This window comes from Corythoichthys intestinalis, chromosome 17 (genome assembly GCF_030265065.1).
Source record: "Corythoichthys intestinalis isolate RoL2023-P3 chromosome 17, ASM3026506v1, whole genome shotgun sequence".
NCBI lineage: Eukaryota > Metazoa > Chordata > Actinopteri > Syngnathiformes > Syngnathidae > Corythoichthys > Corythoichthys intestinalis.
Window position 1 is genome coordinate 41,183,881 of NC_080411.1, and position 23,224 is coordinate 41,207,104.

Genomic DNA, 23,224 nt, shown 5'->3' on the forward strand with positions numbered 1-23,224 from the left:
AGACAACTATAAATGTAAATGGAGAGAAGATGGATCATGTATCTGAGGAGGAAGAAGAGTCAGAAGAAGTGGATTCTGAGGAAGAGCAGCAGTCACAAGGAGCGGAACTTGGCACTTCTGTCCAACTAGCGAGTCCATCATCTGAGTCCATACCACAGGTTTGATTTGCCAAGAAAATGCTTGTCTAGAACTTGAAAAAGAGATGTACAGTGCCTTGCAAAAGTATTCGGCCCCCTTGAATCTTGCAACCTTTCGCCACATTTCAGGCTTCAAACATAAAGATATGAAATTTAATTTTTTTGTCAAGAATCAACAACAAGTGGGACACAATCGTGAAGTGGAACAACATTTATTGGATAATTTAAACTTTTTTAACAAATAAAAAACTGAAAAGTGGGGCGTGCAATATTATTTTGCCCCCTTGCGTTAATACTTTGTAGCGCCACCTTTTGCTCCAATTACAGCTGCAAGTCGCTTGGGGTATGTTTCTATCAGTTTTGCACATCGAGAGACTGACATTCTTGCCCATTCTTCCTTGCAAAACAGCTTAAACTCAGTGAGGTTGGATGGAGAGTGTTTGTGAACAGCAGTCTTCAGCTCTTTCCACAGATTCTCGATTGGATTCAGGTCTGGACTTTGACTTGGCCATTCTAACACCTGGATATGTTTATTTTTGAACCATTCCATTGTAGATTTGGCTTTGTTTTGGATCATTGTCCTGTTGGAAGATAAATCTCCGTCCCAGTCTCAGGTCATGTGCAGATACCAACAGGTTTTCTTCCAGAATGTTCCTGTATTTGGCTGCATCCATCTTCCCATCAATTTTAACCATCTTCCCTGTCCCTGCTGAAGAAAAGCAGGCCCAAACCATGATGCTGCCACCACCATGTTTGACAGTGGGGATGGTGTGTTCAGGGTGATGAGCTGTGTTGCTTTTACGCCAAACATATCGTTTTGCATTGTGGCCAAAAAGTTCAATTTTGGTTTCATCTGACCAGAGCACCTTCTTCCACATGTTTGGTGTGTCTCCCAGGTGGCTTGTGGCAAACTTTAAACGAGACTTTTTATGGATATCTTTGAGAAATGGCTTTCTTCTTGCCACTCTTCCATAAAGGCCAGATTTGTGCAGTGTACGACTGATTGTTGTCCTATGGACAGACTCTCCCACCTCAGCTGTAGATCTCTGCAGTTCATCCAGAGTGATCATGGGCCTCTTGGCTGCATCTCTGATCAGTTTTCTCCTTGTTTGAGAAGAAAGTTTGGAAGGACGGCCGGGTCTTGGTAGATTTGCAGTGGTCTGATGCTCCTTCCATTTCAATATGATGGCTTGCACAGTGCTCCTTGAGATGTTTAAAGCTTGGGGAATCTTTTTGTATCCAAATCCGGCTTTAAACTTCTCCACAACATTATCTCGGACCTGCCTGGTGTGTTCCTTGGTTTTCATAATGCTCTCTGCACTTTAAACAGAACCCTGAGACCATCACAGAGCAGGTGCATTTATACGGAGACTTGATTACACACAGGTGGATTCTATTTATCATCATCGGTCATTTAGGACAACATTGGATCATTCAGAGATCCTCACTGAACTTCTGGAGTGAGTTTGCTGCACTGAAAGTAAAGGGGCCGAATAATATTGCACGCCCCACTTTTCAGTTTTTTATATGTTAAAAAAGTTTAAATTATCCAATAAATGTTGTTCCACTTCACGATTGTGTCCCACTTGTTGTTGATTCTTGACAAAAAAATTAAATTTCATATCTTTATGTTTGAAGCCTGAAATGTGGCGAAAGGTTGCAAGATTCAAGGGGGCCGAATACTTTTGCAATGCACTGTATATATTCCAAGTACAGTGGTACCTCTATTTACGAACATACCTACGGTATATACAGAATTTTCAGGTTAAGACACTGCTCAATGGAAAAATATTGCCTTTTGTTACGTAATAAATTTCAGGATAAGAAAGGCAAAAATACAGTACGGCTGGTACTCACAGCTCCCAGAGTTTACTGAGCGTAACATACTTATAGCTGCTCTGCCATTGGCTGTTGGCTGGCATTCCTGACATTCAATTGACTTTGAGCAGTGGTTCTTAACTGGGGTTCAAACGAACCCCAGGGGTTCGGTGCGTAAGCTTCAGGGGTTCGGTGAAGGTTAAGGGGATCCTCGATCTTAAAGACACGTAGGCTCTAATAAACCACAATTGTTCTGTTGTACTAAAATATGTTGTTAGAAACACATAAAATGTTAAATCAATGGCGATATTTGATAATTTTTAGTACATATTTTGACCGATAGTGGGCGCCATGTTTTGTGGGCTCGGAGTGATGACGTAATTGGGACGTTTCTAATTGTGTACAATATTTGTGTACTGCTGCCTGAACTCGCTAAGTAAAATGGCACGATGTGCTGCTTTTGGATGCAATTTCCAGTCAAATGGAAACAATGGGAGTGATGTGAGTCTCTACAGATTTCCTCTTGACAAGAAGAGGAGAAAGGTTTGGGAAAATGCTTGTAGACTGACAAAACTTCCCAAAGACCCAAGGCTTCTTTCTCTTCATTTTACTTCTACCGCTTTGAGGCTTTTAGTCGACGACATCTTATGAAAGAGCTCACCGGAGCGGCTTGATATAAGCGGAGACTAAAATGAAATGCTGTTCCAACTATTTTCCCTCACAAGAAGCCTCAACGCGCTCGGATAGCGAGTGAAATGCACGCAATGAAGCGCCAAAGACAAGAAACTGCTGGCCGCTCTCTTAAGCAGGCAAGCCGCTCCTGTCGCCCGAAGGTAGGCGAACCTTCGGGCGTACTGCTAGTCACTAGCCACGTTTACATGCTGACTTTTATTCATACCGATTCAAATCATTCCGAATGGAAATTTGAGATCAGCTGTTTACATGTCACTTCATCTATCCAGCGTTTACATGTGACTGCCTTTATTCCGAAAGGACGTTTGACAACTGCCGTCTGACATGCGCAGATTAATCAAAACAAAGCGTCACGTTGCAAAACATGGAGATCGATCGTCGGAGTGCTGCTGTTTTAACTTTAACCCACTTGTTGTGTTTGTGGGGTCGTTTCCGCTTCTGCTGTTTTGCTCTTTTGCCTTGTAGTAGCCGGTTTTCCACCGGTTTCTAATCTGGTCAACGCTCCGGTCTATTCCGGCTTCGTGTAACCTCTCGTGAACTTTTTTAAATAGTTCACTGTTCCTCATTTTACGCCCGTCTAAGCGAGCAATTATATTCAATTCTTTTAAAGTTTGAATTAAATACAATCTTTCCGCCGGACTCCAATTAGGTGCGCTGTGTTTGGAAGCCATGTTGCAAGTGACGTTACTTACGTCACCAAGTGACGTCACCACGTCAGTACGGAGCATGCGCAGAAAGAACGCAACCAGACACCATTCCGCTTCCCTGTTTACATGATATAATTTTACTTCTAATCGGTTTGGGAAAAGGAATATTCCACCCCTGTGAATCGGAATGAAATTCCATTCGGTTTGGGCCTGTTCATTCCGAATGAGGTGTTTATATGGAACACGTTTATTCGGTTTGAACAAATATTCCGATTGTAATTGGAATATTTGGCTCCATGTAAACGTGGCAACAGAGGAAGCTAATAATTCACCTCTACTGTCATTTCATCAGGCAGTAAGTATCTGTTCAGTGTTCGCCTAATATGAGTGATGCTGCCACTCAAACTGATCCAGACACGTCCGATGCAGCGGTACAGTGGCCAGCTGATGCGCGCTGAGCACTTAATATGGACCACCCTTACGTAGCTAAACGTGAGTTGGATGTACAAGACATGGAGGACACTTGATTCCATGATTTGTTCCCGTCAGATGATGAATTTAATGAGGACAGTCAGCCATGACATGACTCCGACCCTGACTATCACACGTGTGCATTTATAGTTTTATTACCTTCAGTGAGAGTTTATAATGGTGTTGGTAAATGGTGTTACACTTATATAGCAATAGTCATGAAAATAAAAATGCACGAATGATAAGGTGTGTTCAAACTTTTGGCCTGTAAAGCACACGACGGCTCTGGATGCTAAGAATCTCCATTATTATATTGGATTAAGTTTGATCACGCAATAGCTCACCTTGAAGGTCTGCTAACAAAAAACAGAGTTCTCAACAGCATACACTCTCTCTCTCAGTTGTCATTGAGATGCACTTGCCGCGAGTACATCACCAGTTTTGCCCATCACTTGTCCTATCAGGTATTTCCTGCTCTGCATTTTACCTTTGCTGCTCGTCTTGTGAATGACCAACAGTGTTGTCCTGCCCTTCACTTTTCCGCTTTGGTTCAAATTGGAAGGGCAGAACCGACAACATGTTGGGGTAGCTAACGAGTGACACGCTGGAAGTTCGGCAGCAGGCCCAGTGACGTCACCGCACCGCGACGTTAAAAAGAATGGCGACCCATCAGTTAAAATAATTTTACAAATTTTATTAAAACGAAAACATTAAGATGGGTTTTAATATAGAATTATTAGAACTCATACTAACATTTATCTTTTAAGAATTGTCTTTAAGATCAAGGATCCCTTTAAGAAATGCAGATCCTATTTTGTATGCTGACTAAAGCCTAAGTTATACTTCTGCGTTGCGGTGACGGAGTAGCGACGGCGTAGACCCTACATTGTCAACGTGCTGCTCTGTAATTCACCGCCAAGCCATTAGAGGGGTGTTGCGTTGTGTTTGTGCGGTTTTAGGGGGACTCTTGTCAAATTCCTTGAGTTTTCTTCCGGTTAGACAACAATGGCAACGGAGATGGAATGCTTGAATGTGGATCTTAAGCTCATCAACATTGAACAACAAATGTTGATCATACAAATGTTGAGGCGCAGGCGACGCAGAAGACTGTTGCGCAGGTGGTCTGTCCGACTTGATGCCGCACAGAGACTGGCAGTCACATTGCGAATTCTAGCATCAGTTTATTCTTCATGTACTTGAAGTGTAAAATGTAAATAAGTCACAGGCTCACAGCAAACATATGTGCAGCATGAATGATAAAGAGCTCCAACCCCAAAAAACAAGATAAAGTGATAAAAAACTGGCAGTTTCTGGCCGGCTAGGTCACCGCTTTGTGTGGCCATTCACTTCCGAACACACACATACAGTACTTGTCTCGGAGGTGCTTCAATTTTTTTTATGTATTTGCTGACCTCTAGCCTCGTATTTTCAGCGATCTCCTTCCACAAATTGCTTGACATTTGGCAACCTTTATAACACCTTGACGAATCATTATACAGGTGTTTGTATTTATGGACCTTGGTGAGCGGACCAATCACAGTCCATTTGTTTCACGTCACCACGCACTGACGTGACGCGTCGTCAGGATTTTGTGGAGGTGCACGTCGGGCTACGGCGGAGCGTCATAAATCGGGTCTGCCTTGACGGCGTACATCCGCCGTTGAAGCATAAACCAGCCTTAAATCTAGGCAAAGTGGAATTTTAGACCGGGTTTTGGACTGGTTTGCCCTCAATTTACAGGCTTTATGATGTTTCTTTTCTTTTAAATGGTAACTCTCTATCAAATGGCAGGAGAAATTGGTTTGCTCAGAGGAAGGTTGACTGGCACTTGGTATGAGGAAGTATAACATACCTACAGACAGCATGAACTGCGTGGATAATTAAAAAAAAAAAAATTGCATCATTTTACGCCATGACAATAGTATGTGATGCAAGGATGCGACAATAAAATGAGAACGTAGGCATGAATACAAAAAAAGGGAAAGTGAAATGAAATGAGTTTCATTTCTTTTACCAACGTAAAAAATCAACAGCAGAAGGCGAAATTATTTGTCGTAAATTTGAAATCTGGAAGAAATTTTAACAGGAATTCACGTAGATGTTAGCTTTCTAGGTTTTGATTTAATAAAATTATGGTGTTAATATGAAATTTCGAAGGTTTCGGTGAATGCACCTTTGGCTTAGAGGGACCTGTCCTGTATGTGTGTATCCCAGCGTACTCTTCTTTTGCCTCCTCGTGTTCCGACAGCTTTACATGAGTGTATTAACTTTTATTATTTATTGTTATTATTCTTTATGCTATTCTTCGTTTTTTTACATAATGCACAACTCTGATTTTATATTTATTGTGCAATAATCTAATTGTAACATGTATTTGTTACATGTTTTCATGCATTTTTATGCATTATAAAAGATTTAGGTTGGAATTTTTGGGCCTGGGAACGGATTTGGGCATTTATATGGAAAACGCGTCCCTACTTACAGAATTTTCAGGTTACGAAACTCCTTCCAGAACCACTTAATTCCTAAGTAGAGGTAGCACTGTATTATAATCAACAAGGTACACTGCTGGCCAAAAGAATTGGCACCCCTGCAATTCTGTCAGATAATGTTCAATCTTTTCTCCCAGAAAGTGATTGCAATTACAAATGCTTTGGTAATAATATCTTCATTTGTTTTGCTTGCAATAAAAAAACACAAGAGAGAATGGGAAAACATTTTTAAAATCATTATCATTTTACACAAAACTCAAAAAATGTGCCAGACAAAAGTATTGTCACCCTCAGCCTTGGACAAAATAACTGTGTACAACCGCTTCCGGGATCCATCAATGAGTTTCTTACAATGCTCTGCTGCAATTTTAGACCATTCTTTGTGGCCAACTGCTCCAGGTCCCTGAGATTTGAACGGTGCCTTCTCCAAACTCCCATTTTCAGATCTCTCCACAGGTGTTCTATGGGATTCAGGTCTGGACTCATTCCTGGCCACTTTAGAAGTCTCCAATGCTTTTTCTCAAACCCTTTTCTAGTGCTTTTTGAAGTGTGTTTTGGGTCAATGTCCTGCTGGAAGACCCATTACCTCTTAGGGAGACCCAGCTTTCTCACACTGGGCCCTACATTATGCTGCGAAATTTGTTTGTAATCTTCTGACTTCATAATGCCATGCACACGGTCAAGCAGTCCAGTGCCAGAGGTAGCAAAGCATCAGGGAACCTCCACCATGTCTGACTGTGTTCTTTTCTTTGAAGGCCTAATTTTTTTCCCTGTAAACTCTATGTTGATGCCTTTTCCCTAAAAGCTCTACTTATGTCTTATCTGACCAGAGAACATTCTTCCAAAACATTTTTGGCTTTCTCAGGTAAGTTTTGGCAAACTCGTGCCTGGCTTTTTTGTGTGCCTGCGTCAGAAGTGGGGTCTTCCTGGGTATCCTACCATAGAGTCCCTTTTCATTCAGACGCCGACAGTAATATGGGTTGACACTGTTTTACCCTCGGACTGCAGGACAGCTTTAACTTGTTGGATTTTTCCACAATCCGCACAATTTGTCGTTGAAATCTCTCATCAATTTTTCTTTTCCGTCCACATCTAGGGAGGTTAGCCACAGTGCCATGGGCTTTACACTTATTGATGACACTGCGCACAGTAGACACAGGAACATTCAGGTCTTTGGAGATGGACTTGTAGCCTTGGGATTGCCCATGCTTCCTCACAATTTTTCTTCTCAAGTCCTCAGACGGTTCTTTGGTCTTCTATCTTTTCTCCATGCTCAATGTGGTACACACAAGAACACAGGACAGAGGTTGAGTCAACTTTAATCCATTTTAAATGTCTGCAAGTGTGATTTAATTATTGCCACCACCTGTTATGTGCCACAGGTAAGTAACACGTGCTGTTAATTACACAAATTAGAGAAGCATCACATGATTTTTCAAAGGGTGCCAATACTTTTGTCTGGCCCATTTGTGGACTTTTGTGTAAAATGATAATGATTTTTCCCCCCATCCTCTTTTGTGTTTTTTCATTGAAAGCAAAATCAATTAAGATAAGACTACCAAAGCATTTGTAATTGCAATCATTTTCTGGGAGAAACTGAACATTATCTGTCCGAAATATAGGGGTGCCAATACTTTTGGCTAGCAGTGTATGTGTTAAATGGTGGTGGTTTACAATTGTCATTAGGTGGAGAATGAGCAAGATTCTGAAGTATCTGGAGAAGATGGTGAGGAGGAGGAGGGCACAGAATCAGACTTGGTAAGATCAATTGAAAGGCAACAAAATGTTTTGTTAATCTATAAAACATCAAATAATGTATTCTTTGTCTGGGACTGAAATTGCCACATCATTGAATTTCTGTTTGCCTCAGAGCACGGAGTCTAGTCTCAAGAAAAAGTTAAAGAGGAAAATAAAAGGAGACAATGCATGGCTCAGGCCTTCCAGGAAACGCAAGAGGAGGGTAAAGGACAAAGGTAAGAACTGATGGGTTCACGCCTGTACATTATTGTGACCCTGCTCATTATCCTTTGCACAGTGTTTGGGCTTGTCTGTTTCCGTCTGTCTCTTGTTCGCTCTTCCCCTTGCCTTCGAAAATGAGCATGGAACATTCATTGCTCCCAAAGAGCCAATAGTTGATGCTTGAAGATATAGTACATCTTTTTCTTCAACTGTCTTTGATTGATTTATCCAGAATCGGAGGCCTTCTCTGAGTCTCCAGATTCAGTTCTGACACGCACAGACGATAGGAATGAACACTCCCAGATAACGCCACCTGACAAACTCGGTAATCTCCTTGAGCCTGATGCCACTTTAAACGGAAAAGGTGAGCTTGTAAAACTAAAGGCCTCCATGAAACTTGCTGTTTAAAATATTACATTATTGATTCATTCACTCATATGAATAATCACATTGGACAGAAAGTTGCATATGCAGTTTTATATATAGCGTTGCTCCATCCTATGCCCTTTCCTGGTGCTGCAGGTCAGCTGTGACCATTCTCTTCTGGATGTTCCAAAGTCCAAGCAGAAGCTTAGAGGAGATATAATTTATTCACTTTGAACTAAGGCTGTTAAAAGACAGTAATTTATTTATTTATTTTTGCTGTGAATCACTGTTCCTGGTAAACGTTGAGTTTGCTTCACCCTTCAAAACTGTTTTCTTTCAATGAGATAGAAATTTCTTTTTGTCTTTGCAGAGACTTCAAGTTCAACAATGGAGGAGGCTCAAGAGCTACCACTGTGCAGCTGCCGTATGGAGACCCCCAAGAGTCGAGAAATTCTCATCCTAGCAGACAGGAAGTGCATGGCTACAGAGAGTGTTGATGGCCAACTGACCCGTTGCCAAGGTGGCGTCTTGAAACAAGAAATGATGCGGCCCTCCAACTCTGTTCAGCTGCTAGTTTTATGTGAGGAACACAGAAACGGCATGGTCAAGCACCAGTGCTGCCCCGGCTGCGGATTCTTCTGCAGGGCTGTGAGTACCCATACTCCTCCTCCTCCGATGATCCATTTACTGGACTGCCAATTTATGCCATTATATCAACAAGGGGTGGGAACATCTTAGTACCTCACAATACGATACAATTTGCGATACAAAGCTCACGATATGGCGATACAATGATTATCAATACATTTATCACTAGTAGACGTCCAATCCATTTGAATTGGGACGGTGGCAGGTAGACATGTGCCGATTACCGGTTTCAAGGTATACCGTGGTATGAAAACGTCAAGGCTTCAAAACCGCAAAAAAATTCTGTTATACTGTCCCTAAGGTGTTAGCTATTTTTTACGTCCCAAAAGTGCTTGGAGAAGTCCCTCGCTTACAGCTGTAAGGCTCAACCCTCCCCCACTGGTTGTTGCTCAGTGTCAGTGAGTCAGCTGTGCTACACGATTTTCCCCATCGAAGAAAACGAAATCGCTGATGTGGGAATACTTTGGCTAAAGAAAAATTACAGACCGACATGTAAAACATGTTTGTGGAGGGTGGCTACTGAGGAGGCAATACCTCCCATATGATTTTGCATTTATACAAAATTAAAGGTTAGCAAACACTGTCATGAACATTTCCCACCAACTACGAGATTTAACTCCTCCGTTTTTAGTGTGTTTAGCTGTGGTAAAACGTGTTTTTTTTTTCTCTCAGGCAACTGTCTGTGTTGAGAAACAAAGTGTGTACAATGTACACATAATACGAGTCATACAGACGTGCTTTTTATGGAAAATAATTCAATTATTTTTGTTCTGATGTTAATAATGTTGCGCTGTGGGTTATTTATTTTTTTTAAGTATAGTTTGTCTTAACATTATATTGATGGTCCAATTTGCTAATATGCTATACAGAAAATATAATAGATATAAAATATATATATGAAAAATAAAAATCCTGTTAATGGATTTTTTTTTTTTTTATTAATAAAAACCTATCCTGTTCGGCCGTTTGATATGGAGAATGAAAGTCTTAAGTGTCCGGTTGGTCTAAACAGTTTTAATGTTTCACATTGAGAGTATGAGTTAACTCCCATAGAACCCAGTAATTGTGTGAATCCCTTGTGAGTGTAAGCCCCGTCGGCAACCGACCCTAGGCTGTGTTTTTTTAAACACAGATATCTCAAAGTAACACATTTTAGAGCTGGATTGCAATACTGGGATATTTTGGCTTAATGTTATCATACCGCCAGAATATCATACCGGCACATGCCTAGTGGCAGCAAATGAACCCCTCCTATTCCAAACAGGCCCCTCCCACTTCTATGGCCATCAGTGGCAGCCAATGCCAGGCAGCAAGGTAATTATTGGCCATTTCAGGTCATTACCTGTTAATATTGGAGCATTTTATGGGTCACTTCATGTTGATTTTGGGTTTAAGAACTGGAACTGACCCGGCTATGTCCCAGATGATTAGCCATCAACTCAAATTCAACAGGAATTGACCTGTAAATACCCTAAAATGAACAGAAAGTAACCTGTAAATGCCTTGAAAATTGGAATGTGTGACTGTGAATGCTTTGGTTTCAAATGAATGAACATTCATTCGCCCTTCCCAGTCTAAATGGATTGGGCGTCGAGCGTTGTCAATGGCAGCCATAGAGTTCACTCAGACACTGTTATGATGGAAGATTTGGGTAGCATCTCGATTTTTGGCATGAGCATATCTATTACCTTTTGGCCTGCAAAGTATCACGATATATATATCTTCCATCCATCCATCCATCCATCCATCCATCCATCCATCCATCCATCCATCCATCCATCCATCCATCCATCCATCCATCCATCCATCCATCCATCCATTCATCCATTCATTCATTCATTCATTCATTTGCCAAGCCGCTTATCCTCACGAGGGTTGTGGGGGTGGTGGACCCAATCCTAGATAACTATGGCAGTAGGCAGGGTACACCCTGAATCGGTACGATATATCACCATTTTGATATTTTCTCATACCCCTCATATCAATTGGGACATACGGTCAAGTACATCTCTAATCAGCTACTCATCGGGGATATTGTGTGTCATAACTTTTGTTCAAGTCAAGACCCAAATCAGAAAGATGCTGGCCATGAATGATCATGTTTCATTGCCAGTGATTGCACTAGACATCATCTCTTGCTGTCAATGACAACCAAAAGGTTAAATCATGTTATCTTTGGCTGTACAGGGGACCTTCATGGAGTGCCAACCAGACATTAACATCTCACATCGTTTCCACCGTGCCTGTGCTTCAGTACTAAAAGGTCAAAGTTTCTGCCCCCACTGTGGTGAGGAGGCCAGCAAGGCCAAAGAGGTTACCATCGCCAAGGCTGACACAACCTCCACTGTACCCCAAACACTTGCTCACGGACCAGCTCCGCCCGGAGCCCTTGAGGGTCGAGCGGACACAACCACTGGCAGGTAAATAAGCTGTTGCGTTTCTTTTTGGACTGGCTTAGATAATAGTACCTAGTGTCCAGAGCTAAACAATATTGGAAAAAAATGACATTGTGATTTTTTTTTGGGGGGGGTTTGCAATATATTGCGATATTAAAACTAGAAGAATTTCTACCAGACTTGAATAGCTCTATTTGGAAAGACTTTGGTTGACTCATTATAACCACATTATATTAATTAGAGATGATCCGATCACATGATCGAAAATCGGGCCCATCGGGCCATTTTTCAGAGGATCGGAAGCGGGTGAAAGGATCGGGTTTTTAATTAAAAAATATATTTATGTTTTTCTGCTTCAGGCTCGTACAGCCTCTCACTCCCTGAAAAGCAGTGCGACCAAACTGTTTTTCTTGGTCACCAGTGCAGCTGGCGTTTGGCATTTAGAGCACAGACTTCACTATCAGTTGATGAGACAGCTCCTACAGACTAATGTGCAGGGAGAACAAGAAGGAGCGCAGGGTCAGGTTCCTCTCCTTTGCCATGCACCACAGGGACTGCTTCAGGCACCTGCTGGTGTTCCTGGCGGCCTCAGACCCGACCTTGCAGGGGTACAGGTGCCAGGGGCGGCACAGGCTGGCCAACACCATTTTGCCGCACATTAGCAGGTCCCTTTTCAACTTTTTTGGTGCCAACTTCTCCAAGGATGTGAGTTGAGGAGCGAGGAAAAACAAGGTCTTGGAGTGGCCAACCGGCAGGAAGAGGAGCAGTGTTGAGGAGGGCAGGAAGGAGACGGCAAGGTCAAGAGGCTAAAGTGATTGTTGAAAGACGAGGGCCAGATAGCTGAAAAAACTTGCTGAAGCAATTGTGACATTGGAATTCAACCTAAATAAGTTGTCATTGTATATAGAAAAATGCATATTTTGCCTTTGTTGAACAAAATTAAGATGATTCTGCATGCTTTCCTCAAGTATTAGGTTTCTGATGTGAAAATAGTGATTTATGAGCTGTTGAAAACTTGCGTCAAAATTGCAACAAAGTTTAAGTCGTTATTTCAGACAAAAACTTATATGATATATTAAATATTGCAATTGATCCAGAAAATATAGGTGATTATCTTTGCATTTGGTGATTTTTGTGCATCTAGCGAAAATTCTGAGAATTTCATAGCCATTTTAAGTGTTGTTATGCGTACATAAAAACATTTAATCAGGATTTTATTTGGGAACTTCTTTGAATTTTTTGATGGAGCTCGCATGGAGACTCATATATGCATAAGGGAGGTTTTGAGTTTAGGTCCCTTGGGGGTTTGGTTTTGAAAATATTTGAATTTTGAATTTTTTAAAATAGGCCTACTACGGATCGGCCCCGCGCCCCGTTTCCCGGCAACTGATTGTGCAGTCCATACTTGGCGTTAGCGATGATTGACAGGTTTGTAGCTTTGATCTGGCCAGAGATGCCTCGGTAACTGTACGTTCAAAGGCACAAATGTGGTAATCATCGTTAAGCCTGGTACAAAGTAGGAAGTGTGCTGTGGTAACTCTGATTGTTTAAGTCAGAGGCTGTTCCCACCAGCGCGAGCGTCAAAGAAAAAATAACTTTTTTCGATATCGGATCGGGACTCCGTATGGGCAGATTCTTAAAATCAGGTGACCGGGACTCGGGTGCAAAAATATGCGATCGGGACATCCTAACTATTCATATAACACCATTTAATCCAGGCTAAGGGAGTTTATTTGTGAATGATGAAGATTGGTGTTTATAAAAGGGACCTAGGAAGCCATGCCTCTGCACAATTTCTGCTTTTTTTGAAGAAAAACAAGTTCACGTTAAAAAAACAATCGCATATCTTGTGATGGGACTATTGTGCACGCGCACATTGTGATGGCAGTGTTCAAACGATATTTTTTGCTGCTCTACTAATGTCCCAATTTGGAAGTTTTTAACGTAATGAACAGTCGTTTGGTCAGTAGTTTCTGCGTTGCTTTGCTTTGTGTTGTAAACCAAATTTTGAGTCAAGAGCGACGGTCACTCATGCGCTTTGAGCTGCTTATGAAATGTGCCCAAAAAATAAAACCCACAGATTCAATGCAAAGAGCATTGAGGAATCAAAGGTTGTGTCACCCACTTGACCACACTGCATTTAAATTCCTTGTGTTCTTTTTTTGTGTGTTTTTATATTTTACAATAGACTGATAGTTGTATATTTATTTTTTTTATTTAAAGTTTTTAAGTTTTGCTGGAAAAGATTAATTGCATCTTCGTTCATCATAATGGGGAAAACTGTTTAATATACAGTGTGTGTGAATTAAGTTGCAGACTTTTTGTCACGGAACCAAATATACCAGAAATATAGGTACTACTGTATTCCTAAAAAAGTCAGTGTCCCCTGTGTTTTGTCTATTTTTTATTGAAGGAAATTATGGTTTGACCCTCTCTTGTTTTTATCTCTAGCTCATTACGCCCCGATGCGGCGGGTGATGGCAATGGCAGAGCGGACAGCTCGCTTAGCGCTGGTTTGGCACCCGAGCTAGATTTGCTTGCCGTTCCAAGATCCTCCAGCAGCTCAGAATTGCAGGCCGACATCGAAGCAACAGCTGCATCTCCAGTTCTTCAGGGACCACCAAGAGAAACTCTTGAAAGCATTCTGGCTTCTCTTGACACAGAAAAGTGTGTTTTCATTGCCTTAGTATGAAATGATTCACCAGCAATTGTAAGACCCACTGTTTCAAATATGTATCTCTATTTTTAGACCCAAGAAGCTACGTTTTCACCCAAAGCAACTTTACCTCTCAGCCAAACAGGGAGAGCTTAAAAAAGTTGTGCTCATGCTGGGTAAGTCTCAACTTTTATCTTTCCATCAGACATCACCCTACTATTTTCATCCAAGTATTTTAAAATTATTTCCGTCGTCATTCGATGTGCAGTGGAAGGTATTGACCCCAACTTTAAGATGGAATCGCAGAACAAACGCACCCCTCTTCATGCTGCAGCGGAGGGAGGACACAAGGAAATCTGCCACATGCTTGTGCAAGTATGTACCATTCCCGCTAGTCCTCGCATTGAAAACGGATTTGATGGAAGTCATTACTTACACATTGAAAATGATAAATAGCAACCATGGGTAACCAAGTATTAAATACAGCTTCTCAGTATGGTTACTGACTTATTTTTTTTTTTAATCATCAGCTTGGGTTTTTCCTATTTCTGTGTGTGCCTTGTCGTTAAATATCAACCAGAACTGTTTATGTTCAATTTAAAATGTCTGTAAATCCTTAACATCAACTCCTAAAAGCATGGTTGTCCAAACCGGTCCTCAAGAGCCGCTGTGGGTCCTGGTTTTCTTCCAAAACATGATTTTAGCTTGCTTCGTCCAGTGTTAAGTCGGTTGTGAAGGATTCGTTCTTTTTGAACGAATTGTTTGGAGGAACGAAACCGAAGTAATCACCTTCTGCACTGATTAGGAGTTGCGTGGGCGGGCGTTGAGCAAGCTGCAGTGTCTGACAACGCGCACGACCAATCAGACGCCAGCCTCATCGCAGGGATGATGGATTCGTTCCCTCAAGTGAACTGTTTATCCCGTCACTATTATTGTCTCGTTATCATCATGAAAAAAAAGTTTTAGGGCCCAAATACACCAGATGCATGATCATTCCGGTTCCGGTCCGGATCCGGTAAAAAATAGCGCCGGAGCCAACCCGTTCCAATTATATCCTATTGTTCAACGCCGCGACAGTGCTCCGGATTGACTGCGGACCATCTCCGGTGTGTCGCTGCCCGCCAGATGGTTTAGAGTATTTTCTATTTTTGCCGGACACTTATCCGACAAAAATGGGCGGAGACGAGCTGGGAGTCAACAGCCCAGTTGCTTATTCACGGTTCAAACACCAGCGAACATGGATGAAGAACGTTTCATCGTGGAGGTGAAAAGTCGCAGTGATTTACGATGCAGCAAATCGTTATTATAAGGACAGCATTAAAAAGGAAGCTGCAAGGTGTCCTATTATGTGTGTTTTTCTGGCAATGATATTAAACACACGACGTGCTGACAACTTTGAGGGGAAAAAAAATGCAGCGTATCTAGAAGTGGTTCCACTGCAGAAATTCTCATGTCCGGCGCACACACAATGTCGGTTTGTATACAGAGTCGAGGGGGAAAAGTACAATAGAGAATAAAGAGACACCCACAAGTTTCGACCTGGTGGTCTATTCGAGACGTTTCTCTTTTTTCTTTCCTACATTTTACTTGACCTTTCATAGAAAAACTTATTTAACAGTTGTTTAAAACAGCTCTTTTAGATGTTATGTGCCATAAATTTTAAATTTGCACACAGGTATAACCCCCACCGACACAACCAAGGGCATAATAGGCCCCTGCCCCCTTAGCCCCCACACACGGAGCCCCGATCGCAACATGATGCATCTGGAATTAAGAGACAGCCACAACTAAAATATCATTTTGCAAAGAAAAAATGTGTTCTCTCTCTGCTTCTCTGATGAGTACAGACTTCGTGTGTTTTTCGTAGTTTTAAATGGCACATTATAGCGCGCGATCACGTGAGAGCTCACGAGGGAACGGAGTTGGTGGACCGCAGCCGTGCGCAGCCGGTATGAGTTGCCTGTTTTTGACGTACTGCGTGGCACGCAGTCAACACTGAGCCGGAACGGAACCGGAACGATGATGCATCTGGTGTATTTGGGCCCTTAGTTGACGAAATATTTCCGTTATTGTCATCGTTGACGAAAACAACACTCCTTCCGATCGAGAACAGACAGTTTAACCAATGAGGTTTCTGCTAAAACAAGCAGCACCTGACCACAATTAACTGATTACACTTGTAAGACCCTAGATTGGTGCAAAGGTGTCGTCCTGTTTTGTTGGAAAGAAATCCAGCACCCACTGTTGCCCGATTTGGAAGAGTTTGGGGACTCCTGCCTTAAAGATATGTGTTTGCCATACCTCAATTGAATTGGAAGGAATTTGATTTGTATGTGTAGAGTTAAATTATTCCATGTCAAGCTGAGTTTCATCCACATCGATGTTTCTCCATTCAAAGGCTGGTGCAAACTTGGAAACATGCGACGAAGATCATCGAACACCGCTAATGGATGCCTGTGAAAACAACCACCTAGAAACTGTCATGTACCTGCTGAGAGCTGGAGCCAATGCCATGCACAAGGTCTGTCTCTATCACTTGCTGGCACATAGCATAGCAAAAAAAAAAAACCCTAAACAAAACAACTTAATTTGATTACAGAACCCCTTATGTTCTAGTTTTGATTTCTCTGCCCCTCTCAGGATGTTGAAGGGTTCACATGTCTCCACCTAGCGGCCAAGTCTGGTCATTACAACATTGTTGAGTACCTTCTTTGCACAGGACACGTCAACATAAACTGTCAGGTCAGTCAAACTTCTAATGTAATTATGACGTTATTTCATACTTGCCTCAAAAATATTCAGTGTATGTTTATGCTTACACACTTTCAAAACTCACCTGACTTTAAATTGAAGTACTACCTGAAAACATACTGATATAATGAGTTGTATTTGTGCTTTTATAGTTGCATAGAATTGCAAGAAATAATCGTCACTAATATTTGTGCATTGTGCATTACAAGATATTGTGGTTCTGTATATTACATCACAACAAAGTCCTGTTCTTGTTTGAGCTCCCATCACTTCAGAAAGTTCGGTCAAACCTTAACATGTTCTTTTTGTCAAGCTTTGATGGGGAAAAACTGTTGTTTTCAGAAAATGAAAACCATTTTTTTGGTGGTTGAAGTCGAACTTTCCTTGTTTAAAGTTGTGAATCTCAAAATGTGGCAAGTGACTGACAATCTCATTTAAAACTGCATTATCAGTGTTGTTAATCTTACTTCAAAAAGTTACAAATTACTTCTCCCCAAAAGTAATTGCGTTCGTAACTCAGTTACCTCAGTGTAAGAGTAATTAGTTACTCAGTAAAGTATTTATGTGGATGAAATATATTAGTTTGATAAGAAAACAAAGGATTTTGTGAAGCTGAGGTGGTGGGCTGCAGCCTCACGATGTTGTGCCACAGTGAAATTTTTTCATGTTTTTTCCCCCAAGAAGAACGATAAAAAGATATATTTGAAATATTTCATTAGCCAGGCTACTGTCGTAGCTCTCAGCTACGTTACATGTACGTAAAATGCGTAGCTGATTACAGCTACGTTACCCTACGTAATAATACCACTTTTTTCCTTGTAGCAATAGTACGACTTGCATTTCATGGTGACCCAGGGGTCAGCCACCCAAAATGTTGAAAGCCATATTTGACCTAAAAACAAACTGAACAGTGCTAAAGTAGTCCATTCTTTTTCCTTTTATTTTGCCCTAATACGTACTACATTACCTCAACAATAAGTTCTTCTGTTAACAGACCCATTTCAAGGAGTAGGGGGGAAATTCTAATTGCCATGTTTTACTAGTTTCGGTGAGAAGGTGAATAGTTTTTTTGTTGTTGTTCGTGAACTACATTTCCACACAAACGCACATCGAGGTACCATTAACTTAGCAAGGAGAGGTATGAGAGTCATTTTTTTGAGTGTCCCAGAGCTTGCGAAACTTCGGAAAAAAGCGCATTTATCCAAGTTTCGTCAGTCGTGATTGCGTATATCCGTCTGCCGAAACAGCCTGACAGCACAGATATAAGTACGCCTGCCCCTTGTTGTTGAGGTTACCGCGGCGGGCGCACTGAAAATAGAGCAAGGCTTTATTTTGGGCCTCGCCTCTCGGCACAAATTCATTTAAACTTAGCCTTCCATCCAAGACAGCCGCCCACCACTCACTTTTGCCGAAAAGTCCGATCCAAACCACTGTAATGCCCCGGATATGGGAAAGAAGTAGAGCAGTCGGTGTTGGCTTACCCACTTTATTTTGGTAACAATAATAAAGAAAAACAATAACCAAATATGCCGCGACATACGACCGCTATCTCTCGCTATCTCGCCTGTTCTCCAATTCTTCCTACTCGCTTCCCCATGCGTCACAGCTTCCAAGTCCGATCATCTCTTTAGGGGGCCGCGAATAGTTATGGCAATACAATACAATACACAATGTATGGGTTGCTGCTGAACTCTTCACACTCGGCTGCCGCTAGTTTGAAACGGCCTTAAAAAATTAATAAATAAAATAAAATACATCTCATTTGCAAGGCGGCTTTTATTTTAGTGTGGCGGTGCGCCACAATCTCCTATATGTTGGGGTAACCCTGAAACTGACCATTAACCAGTGCAAATCTCTAAAACTATGTTAGGTATACTGCACAATAAGCAGAACACTCTTCTTAAATATTCCGAAAAGTAGCAATATTGTATAAAATATTGTATAAAATAATTCAAGTTTATGAACGCTACATTTGAAATTCCCTGGACCATTATCGCTGTCTTGTGTTTGCCAGAGTGTGGAGTGAAGCAGGGCATCATCCGCCCACCTAGCCAATGATCATCGCGTTTGCAACGGCGTCACCACCTCCCCCCGCTCTGTTCTCTCAGACAGCTGATGTGTGACAAAATCAGATAACTCGCGCTTCATTCAACTAAATTGTAGTAAAGCACCCCTTCACATTCTCAGTAATGGTAACGGCGTTGCAAAGATGGGAAAATTAGATTACTCAATACTGATAAAATAATGCCGTTATACTCTAACGCCATTATTGAAACTATCCAAAATGTTGCAACAATAGCCCATTTCATGCCAATCTGGCATGTCGGCATGTGTTTTTGTGTACGTGTTAATATAGTTACACAGCTTGACTGTGGATGATCAGTTTGATTTTTCCGTCAGGATGATGGAGGTTGGACAGCCATGATTTGGGCCACAGAGTATAAACATGTGGACCAGGTCAAATTACTTCTCTCTAAAGGAGCTGACATAAGCATCAGAGACAAGGTTGGCCTAAAACACACAACACCTTTCGACATTTTACAAATAAATTAAACATTTATTTTTTTGCTGGTGGACATTTCAGGAAGAAAACATCTGTCTTCACTGGGCAGCGTTCTCTGGGAGTGTTGAGATAGCCACGCTGCTCCTGAATGCAAATTGTGATCTCCAGGCTGTAAATATTCACGGGGACTCTCCGCTACACATAGCTTCTCGGGAGAATCGCTTGGATTGTGTCGTGTAAGTTGTTATAGTTGTGTGAAGGCTGTGTCAAAGAACATGTTATTTGGGGATTGCTATGAACTCCATGTTTCTCTGATTTTTTTAAAATTCTTAATTTGTTGTTTAAATTACAATGTAGGGCTGTCCCAAACGACTAATTTTGTCCTGATTAGTCACCCGACTATTTTTATGATTAGTCGACTAATTTTTTAATTTTTAAGATTTTTTTTTTTTTTTTTACTAATTTAGCAATTAAATTTTTGTTGACGCTTATTAATCCACAAAAACCTTTTGGAAAACTTACATTCTTTATCAAAGTACATATAAACACATAAATAAAAAAAATAATATGTCACAAATAAACAATAAGCTCAAATGCTGATAGCATTAACTAGTGCAAAAGAATGGAATGTTAACATTCAGAACAGTGACTTTGCCTTTCCAACATGATTCAAAACAATTCTTGAAAAAAATATCCAGCATTAATATTATAGTATACTACTACATATAATAGTATTATAATAATTATTCATCGCCAATCAGATTTTTCATTAAGGGTGTCATTTTAAAGCTATTCTTGTGTAGAATCTGAATTCTGAAGTATGTGGGATTAATTCAAGAAATCGTTATTTATATGATGAACATGACGTGCTTTTATTTTGAAATGTTCACTGGAAGTACAATTGCTAAACCGCTAACCGTAAGCTTTACACTCTGCAAAAAAAAAAAAAAGCACTTTTCGTCATTGCTTGTGTTGTCAGTAACAGATTTTTTCCCCCATTTTTTTCATTTGCAAATACTGTTAACCAGCGACTTTTCATGTTTGAATTGTCACATTTTAACTGCAAGTTCGCGTTTTGGAGAAGACTGCCAATGTTTTATAGCAGGCTAAAGTAGGTTGTCTTTTTTCCCCATTAGATTTGCTACATTGAGGCTAACGTTTACAGTGTTTAATATAGATGTGTTTCCCTATTTTGTATGTCTGAACTTTATTTCTACGGCGTGTTAGCAGCTTCCATAAAACATGTCGTTAGTTAGTTAGATACCTTACGATCTGCCAGCTTGTTGTCTGCTGTCGTCTTTCGGAATTACAACTGGGTGATGGCACTTTAGGTGTTCATTCATGGCCGACGTGCAGTCAAGCTTGGCATTAAAGAGACAGGATACAACAGTATACCCTCCTTTGTTTGGTTGAAATGAGTCAATGTTTTGGCCACTCTGGTGCACTTTTTTGGCTTTGTGCCGCTTTCCCCGCTTTCATACCGATAGCCCTTAACTTTCCACACATATATTTTTATAACTCATCATTAACCGTCAACGAGATGTTATGCTCGTCGACACATTAACTGTACGTGATCGATGGCGTCGACTAGTCGGGACAGCTCTACAATGCAAGAAGTATAATGCAAACTCCAAAATGTAATATAACTGTCCTGCCCTTCAGGCTATTCCTTTCTCGAGGAGCAGATGTTTCCCAAAAGAATCGGGAAGGAGAAGCCCCTTCAGACTGCTGCAGTCACAACACAAAAACATTTGCCGCCCTTCAGGCCAACAGGAGAGAAAAGGACGCCAAGAATGTCAGGTTCATTCAAGCAAAGGAAAAATACCTTCACAGGTTCAAATTCACGTGTTGCATTTGTTATTTGAGCCGTTAAGATTTCACATTAATGGTAGTGGGAGCAGAGGGCGGAGTGTTAATGAAATGAATGAATGAATGAATGAAATGCTGCTCAAACCTTGTTTGTTTTTGGTCTACGTGCAGTGACATTGCTCTGGGGCAAGAGAGAATTCCCCTTCCCTGTGTCAATGCTGTTGACAGTGAACCATACCCAGAAGACTACAAGTACATCCTTGAAAACTGCGTCACATCCCCAATGAACATTGATAAAAACATAACACATTTGCAAGTAAGGGTATTCCTTGTCATTTCAAGTTGGGAGTCCCTCTTTGATTCTGAATTCACCAATATTATTGTTCTGTGTGTTCATGACAACTCAGTACTGCGTTTGCAAGGAAGACTGTTCTTCAAGCGTATGTATGTGCGGACAGCTGAGTTTGCGCTGCTGGTATGATACGGTAAGATGATCCCATAATAAAGAGAACTTTTTTCATGTCTAGGACGTTTCCAAAAAGTTTGCACATGATTGTAAATGGTGTCAAGTCAAACATACCCTTCTGCTTTGAAAGCAAAGTTGTAGTCAGACATTTCTAATACGTCACACTAGATGCTGCAAAGCATCTAATTATCTGTTAATGGCAAGCTGCATTAGCTATTTGAATGTGCACACAAACACAGCAATACTTGATCTTGTTGAGATGCATCTGAAAGGCATCTTGTGAATGGCTCTAATAGACCCATTTTCAGGAAACTGTTTGAAATAGGCTACTGATCGTCAATAAAACAATCCATTCATCCATTTCCGATACCACTTATCTACGTTAGGGTCGTCGGTGAACTGGAGCTGAACATATGCCAGCTGACTTTAGGCTAGAGCAGTACTTCTCAAATAGTGATATATTATATTTTAGTAATGGATAGGGGTGTAACGGTACACAAAAGAACTCTGTTCGGTACGTATCTCGGTTTTGAGGTCACGGTTCGGTTCATTTTCGGTACAGTAAGAAAATAAAATGCAAAATATAAATGTGCTAATTGTTTGTTACACACCTTTGTGCTTTCAACAATAGGAACATTAGCCTATACAAAGCTAGAATTCTGCTCAAAAAGTAGCGGGTATTGATACATAATCCAACAACAGTTTGCCTTTCAGACCCCGTGTATTGGTCAGCTTTCTTTCTGAAAGAAAGAAGAAAAAAGTCCTGTGCTAAAGAAAAGTAAGGGTTACATTACGTCAGAAACCCGTTCAGTACACCTCTGTTCCGAACCAAGCACCACGTACCGAAACGGTTCAATACAAATACATGTACCGTTACACCCTTAGTAATGGAGTATTTTACTGAAAATTCCATTGAGTAATCGGATAAAAGTAAAAGCAGAGTAGTTTCACAGCAGCGGATTAAGTGGCCCCCAGCAAGCAGACAGAGTGAGTGGCTGCAGTTTGATGAGGACGTATCCACCATCATACAAGCCACAGCCAAAGGAGACGTCAACAGCAGACTCCAAGCATCGTCAGCTATGGCTCCAAAAGATTTGGACGGATGGAGAAGGGCAACACTGAGGCTACCCCCTACACCATGAACCGCAGGGCCACCAAGATCCACCAACTGCGCCAGGAGCTTCGAACCCTGAAGAAACCGTTCAAGATAGCTGCTGAGAAGGACAAGCCACCACTAGAAAAGCTGCGTAACATCCTGCGGAAGAAGCTGACAACCCTCCGCAGAGCAGAGTGGCACAGGAGGCGCGGAAGAGAGAGGGCTAGGAAGCGAGCAGCCTTCATCGCCAACCCCTTCCGTTTTGCGAAACAGCTGCTCGGGGACAATCGCAGTGGCTGGCTTGAGTGCGCTAAAG

The 23,224-nt window shown here is 41.3% G+C and overlaps 1 protein-coding gene across 4 annotated transcripts in view; it reads left to right on the top strand.

Annotated features, from left to right (window-relative positions):
* The window catches only part of ehmt1b (euchromatic histone-lysine N-methyltransferase 1b), a 65,657-nt gene that overhangs the window by 29,358 nt on the left and 13,075 nt on the right, over nt 1–23,224 (top strand). For 3 of the 4 annotated variants that reach the window (XM_057819335.1, XM_057819331.1, XM_057819333.1), the window contains exons 6-21: nt 3–158; nt 7,945–8,016; nt 8,129–8,231; nt 8,450–8,581; nt 8,954–9,231; nt 11,419–11,651; nt 14,079–14,294; nt 14,377–14,459; nt 14,552–14,658; nt 16,682–16,804; nt 16,924–17,025; nt 19,435–19,539; nt 19,619–19,773; nt 21,200–21,370; nt 21,518–21,662; nt 21,754–21,831. In XM_057819335.1, coding sequence (XP_057675318.1) covers nt 3–158; nt 7,945–8,016; nt 8,129–8,231; nt 8,450–8,581; nt 8,954–9,231; nt 11,419–11,651; nt 14,079–14,294; nt 14,377–14,459; nt 14,552–14,658; nt 16,682–16,804; nt 16,924–17,025; nt 19,435–19,539; nt 19,619–19,773; nt 21,200–21,370; nt 21,518–21,662; nt 21,754–21,831 — 2,259 coding nt within the window. The remainder of the gene's footprint in view (nt 1–2; nt 159–7,944; nt 8,017–8,128; nt 8,232–8,449; nt 8,582–8,953; nt 9,232–11,418; nt 11,652–14,078; nt 14,295–14,376; nt 14,460–14,551; nt 14,659–16,681; nt 16,805–16,923; nt 17,026–19,434; nt 19,540–19,618; nt 19,774–21,199; nt 21,371–21,517; nt 21,663–21,753; nt 21,832–23,224) is intronic. The other variant, XM_057819334.1, reaches the window with a different exon arrangement.